General features: G+C 32.3%; 1 protein-coding gene across 1 annotated transcript; it reads left to right on the forward strand.

The window, feature by feature from the left end:
* Nucleotides 1-2,212: 2,212 nt before the first annotated feature.
* Nucleotides 2,213-4,356, forward strand: LOC127086695 (dnaJ protein homolog 2). Its single transcript, XM_051027491.1, has 6 exons — nucleotides 2,213-2,484; nucleotides 2,704-2,869; nucleotides 2,963-3,101; nucleotides 3,194-3,470; nucleotides 3,561-3,759; nucleotides 3,851-4,356. The coding sequence occupies exons 1-6, from the start codon at nucleotides 2,332-2,334 to the stop codon at nucleotides 4,168-4,170; spliced, it is 1,254 nt and encodes a 417-aa protein (XP_050883448.1). The 5' UTR covers nucleotides 2,213-2,331; the 3' UTR covers nucleotides 4,171-4,356.
* The last annotated feature ends 1,271 nt before the right edge of the window (nucleotides 4,357-5,627 follow it).

Genomic DNA, 5,627 nt, shown 5'->3' on the forward strand with positions numbered 1-5,627 from the left:
GGAAAATTGGAGTTAGGACACGATGTGTCAGAATTTTTTATCATTGGACAGTGGATTAACCGGGTAAAGTCCAGTGAAGGGTTGACTCTCAATATACTTTAGATACCATGTTAAGAAATGTGGTTTGTCCTAACTCATCCCTACAAAACCGACTTGTATGATGAAGATTGCCTCCACTTATAAAGGACATGTTCAAACCATATATTGTCCGATGTGAGACTCTTAACAAATATTAAAGCTTAAATAGAATTACATAAAACACCATGACCGTAATTAATACATGAGTATAATAATGACTACACCTAACCCAAACAAAAGATAATTATATACGGTTACTCATCGTAGCTTAAGAATTAAACCTTAAACGAAAGAGGTTCAATAACATATACGATGATCTCTCGAGCAACACTTTCACCTTTAATATTCATCTCATTCAAGACCGTCTTTGAGGGTGTGTAAGGCAACATACCACACATGACCTCACTTTTTTTCATGATTAAACTATGAAAAAAGGGTCTCCATATAGATATATTCTCCTATTGAGATTTAAGTGAACCTTTTGTGCTACCTTAAAATCACCGAAAATATTTTTGAAATGAACTTGTCCCTCCTATTTATAGGTTTGAGAAAGATAAACTCGTTAGGCACACTTCCCATCTTCGCCTGCGCCTACTTTCTTCTCTGTTAAGCAATGACAACTCATCCTACAACTAGTCCTAGCCGCCATAGCTCGCTAGACACAAAATCTTATTATAAACATATTTTAAAAAATCTTAATCTATTTTTTTAAACTAACGGGTCAATTCGACACATCCAAAATATATAGAAAACGAAGGAAGAAACTACAACAAGAAAACTTTACCTTATACCCCTACCATTATCCATACACACCAACATTTATCAATATATTCTAATTGTACCATTTTTATTTATTATTAAATTTTTAAAGTTGAAATTTTTTGTACCCCAACATTAGTTTACCAGAACACTTGACAAAAGAGTTTCGATAGTTAATTTTAGTTTTTAATGTATCAGAACACTTTGCAAAAGAGTTTCACTAAATAATTTTTTAATTTTCAATGCACCGAAACACTTGATAAATGAGTTTCGATAGATAAATTTTTAATTTTTAGTGTACTAAAACATTTCGTAAAAGAATTTCGATAGTCAATTTTTAAATTTTTATATATAAAATAACTTAATTAAAATATTCTGATAATTTTTGAATTGCTCATTAAACAACTTAATTAAAGTGTTATGATAATTTTTAAATTAATTATCGAACAACTTAATTAAAATGTTAGAGTAATTTTATTTTCTTCAAAATTTTAGATTTTAGAAAACAATTTAAAACCATAAATAAAAATATTAATATAAATATAAATATAAATATAAATATAAATATATATATATATATATATATATATATATATATATATATATATATATATATATAAATATATATATATATATATATATATATATATATATATATATATATATATTTTATATTTATTTTTAAAGATATTTTAGTCAAATTAGATGAATTATAAAAGTTGAGAAATAATTGTTAAAATATAGTACAATTTTCTTACAATAAGGAAGGGAGGACAGACCAAATTTTCTAATGCACTTTAAATCGAGAAAGAAATATTCCTAATTTAAGTTACAATAACCAAAAGTATTCTATGAAGGATCCATATAAAACTTAAGTATCTTTTTATTAAAAAAAATATACAATATACATTGATTTTATTTTTCTTGATAAAGATCTTGAAAGTTATTATTATCTTCTTTAAGTGAGTCTTAAAATTTTATTTGTTTTAGCAAAATCTCTATTGAATCATTTCAAATATAATAAATTTATAAATATTTTAAAATATTAATATAACAGATAATAAACACTTATAAATCAGCGGAATCTGAAAACTGAATACCCACGATATAAGTATAGATAGACCCAAGAGAGGGGAAAAGAATGTATACACTAAAAAGAAACAAATAAAAAACATAATAATAAAAAAGATAAAAACGTGTGAGGAAGGATCTAGAATAGCGAGATCCCCTTGAAAAACAGATCCAACGGTTCACAATTTCTCATAATTACTTGGTGTAAAATAATTCTAGATCCTTCTGGGTGACCTAAATAAAATCAAAGATTAAATCCTAGCCGTACATTAAATCAAGAAGCCCTATATAAACACGAGACAAAGTACTCACTTTCAACTGCACAATTCCGTTGAGATCTATTTCAGCAATAAGAACTCCCAAAGCTTCACATTAGGGTTTTGTTTCGATTGAATTCGTTTGTGAAATTCGCATAAGGTTAAGATGTTTGGGCGAGGAGCACCGAAGAAAAGCGATAACACAAAATATTATGAGATTCTCGGCGTTTCGAAGACCGCTTCTCCTGATGATTTGAAGAAAGCTTACAAAAAAGCTGCCATCAAGAATCATCCTGATAAGGGAGGTGATCCTGAGAAGGTATTTTTGTTATCAATTTTGTCCTTGATTTGATTAATTGATATCTCTGAATTGCATATGATTTTGATTTAGGGTTTGAATTGTTGGGTAATTTTAGGATAGTGTGATTGATTTAGGGTTGGGGCTATTGTAGATTGGTATTTGGTGTAGAAGAACCATTTTGATTTGTTAGATAATAAAACTAGGTTTTTATGTGTACGTGTTTTGTTTTGGTTGTAGTTCAAAGAGCTTGCTCAAGCTTATGAGGTTTTGAGTGATCCCGAGAAACGTGAGATATATGATCAATACGGTGAAGATGCGCTTAAGGAAGGAATGGGTGGCGGCGGCGGTGGCCATGACCCATTTGATATCTTTTCGTCTTTCTTTGGTGGTGGTGGATTTCCAGGTATGGATTCTTGTTGGTAAATTTGGGACTTATTCAACCAATTATTATATGTATGATTTTTGGGTTTAATGGAAATATTGTATTTGTGAACAGGTGGTGGTAGTAGAGGCCGAAGGCAGAGACATGGGGAAGATGTTGTTCACCCCTTGAAGGTCTCTTTGGAGGATCTTTACCTTGGGACATCTAAGAAGCTTTCTCTCTCAAGAAATGTCTTGTGTTCCAAGTGCAATGGGTGTGTAAAGTGTAACTTTTATTTGTTGGTTCTTTGTAATGATTTTGATTTGATTTGATGATATCTTACTGTTTTGCTTGGTTTGATTACAGGAAAGGGTCTAAGTCTGGGGCTTCCATGACATGTTCTGGTTGTGATGGAACTGGTATGAAGATTTCTATGAGGCATCTGGGTGCCAACATGATTCAGCAAATGCAACATCCTTGCAATCAATGTAAGGGTACTGGAGAGACAATTACTGACAAAGATCGATGCCAACAGTGCAAGGGAGAGAAGGTTGTTCAACAGAAGAAAGTACTTGAAGTTCATGTTGAAAAGGGAATGCAGAACGGGCAGAAAATTACGTTCCCTGGTGAAGCTGATGAAGCGGTATGCGGATGATCATAATAGTGTTCTTGATATTGAGCTGGATTAAAAACCTAATCTAGATACTGATTTATGTTTTCATGCCTTTTGCAGCCGGATACAGTTACTGGAGATATTGTATTTGTACTTCAACAGAAGGAGCATCCGAAGTTCAAAAGAAGTGGTGATGATCTTTTTGTAGAGCACACCTTGTCCCTCACTGAAGCCTTATGTGGTTTCCAGTTCGCCCTGACTCATTTGGATGCTCGGCAACTGTTGATTAAATCAAATCCCGGAGAAGTTGTCAAGCCTGGTATGTAGATTTATTCACATATGATATGGTTTATATTGCATTGTCAAAATATTGTTGAGTGATTGATTTTTTCAATCTTTTGGTTATGCAGATTCATATAAGGCAATTAATGATGAGGGCATGCCAATGTACCAGAGGCCATTCATGAAGGGCAAGCTTTACATTCACTTCACTGTGGAGTTTCCCGAGTCTCTGTCTCCTGATCAGGTCAAGGCTTTGGAGACAATTCTGCCAGCACGGCCTTTATCACAGTTGACAGAAATGGAGATAGATGAGTGTGAGGAGACAACACTTCATGATGTCAACATGGAGGAAGAGTCAAGGAGGAAGAAGCAAGCTCCGCAAGAGGCTTATGACGAGGATGATGAAATGCCTGGTGGTGCTCAGAGAGTCCAATGCGCTCAGCAGTAATGAGTTTGGTGGAATTCGTGGTTAATGTTATCCATATAGTAGTGATGGAATGATTTTTGATACAGTGTAGCATTTATTTCTTTATAAAGATACCCTATAACGCTTGATATATTATTATTTGCTTATTCTGGCAGCTAACTATTGTTCCCTCATATATCAAGCAATTTTAGTTTTCCTTTCCGTGTTTCTTTCTGTTGCTTATGATGTTCTTCAAATTTCTACTCATCGTTAACATTCTTTGGGTTTTGTTCGAAGGAAAAAAACCATCCCACCCCCTCCCTACTAATATAATCTAAGCGTCATAAAATGAACAGAATCGCAAACACACTTCCTTGCATTGCTATCTTCCTTTAACTGAGGGTTAGACAGGGTTAGACTCATAAGCTCTAAAAACCTTATGCTCAACCAATTTTGAACCCTTCCTGGCTCCAAAATGTTTGCAATATATAGTTTAGTAGGTGTCTTCTACCGTGTACCAGTTCGGCAGTGTATATCCTTACTCTTTTACAATTGAGAATGTGTTTTCTTCTTCTGTTCTCCTCTTTTAAACTTCCCATTAAGTGGTGGAGAAGCACAAATCTGAGAATATATTTCTGGATGAACATCCATTTGTAATTGAGTAACAACCTTATCTCCCTAATAAATACGAATATGCATTACATTTTTTTAGAAATACTATAAATAAAATCATATAATGCTATATATAATGAATAATCCTGAATATATGATACACATTTAATGCTATATAATGAATAAATCTTGAATATATAATACACTCAAAATATCAGATTACAAACGATAATCCTATCAATAATCTCTTAATACACATACTATATTAATCTAATTCTACTGCAATTTTGTGTCTAATACTTGCACATAATCTATAATACAATAATACGTAGATAACACATCAATTGTATGATCTGTTTTAACCTACTTCTTTAATATCTTCTAATGAGCTGATCTAGGTGAATTTTTCTCGGTATCTAATGTCATATAAAGATGTGACACTCTAAAATACCACTAGACGTAATTGAATGCATAATTCAATTTCCTATGAATTAAGACACCTCATGCTTCAATTGGTACTAGATGATTAAGGAAAGGCTCGCTTGTCTAATACTTGCATATAATCTATAATACAATAATAGGTAGATAACACATCAATTGTATGATCTGTTTTAACCTACTTCTTTAATATCTTCTAATGACCTGATCTAGGTGAATTTTCCTCAGTATCTAATGTCATATAAAGATGTGACACTCTAAAATACCACTAGACGTAATTAAATGCATAATTCAATTTCCTATGAACTAAGACACCTCATGCTTCAATTGGTGCTAGATGATTAAGGAAATCGTCATACATGACATCCACATCTATGCGAATCATAGTAGGAGGAGCAGATACACAGAGGAGTCTTTTGGAACAATTTGTATATACATAAATTTACGCA

This window comes from Lathyrus oleraceus, chromosome 5, assembly GCF_024323335.1.
Source record: "Lathyrus oleraceus cultivar Zhongwan6 chromosome 5, CAAS_Psat_ZW6_1.0, whole genome shotgun sequence".
Classification (NCBI taxonomy): domain Eukaryota; kingdom Viridiplantae; phylum Streptophyta; class Magnoliopsida; order Fabales; family Fabaceae; genus Lathyrus; species Lathyrus oleraceus.

Excerpts from the sequence above, each read along its gene's own strand:
- LOC127086695 (XM_051027491.1), top strand. The coding sequence starts at position 2,332 with ATGTTTGGGCGAGGAGCACCGAAGAAAAGCGATAACACAAAATATTAT. Across the intron at positions 3,471-3,560 it reads CTGGTGAAGCTGATGAAGCG|CCGGATACAGTTACTGGAGA; the intron begins GTATGCGGATGA and ends TGCCTTTTGCAG. Across the intron at positions 3,760-3,850 it reads CGGAGAAGTTGTCAAGCCTG|ATTCATATAAGGCAATTAAT; the intron begins GTATGTAGATTT and ends TTGGTTATGCAG.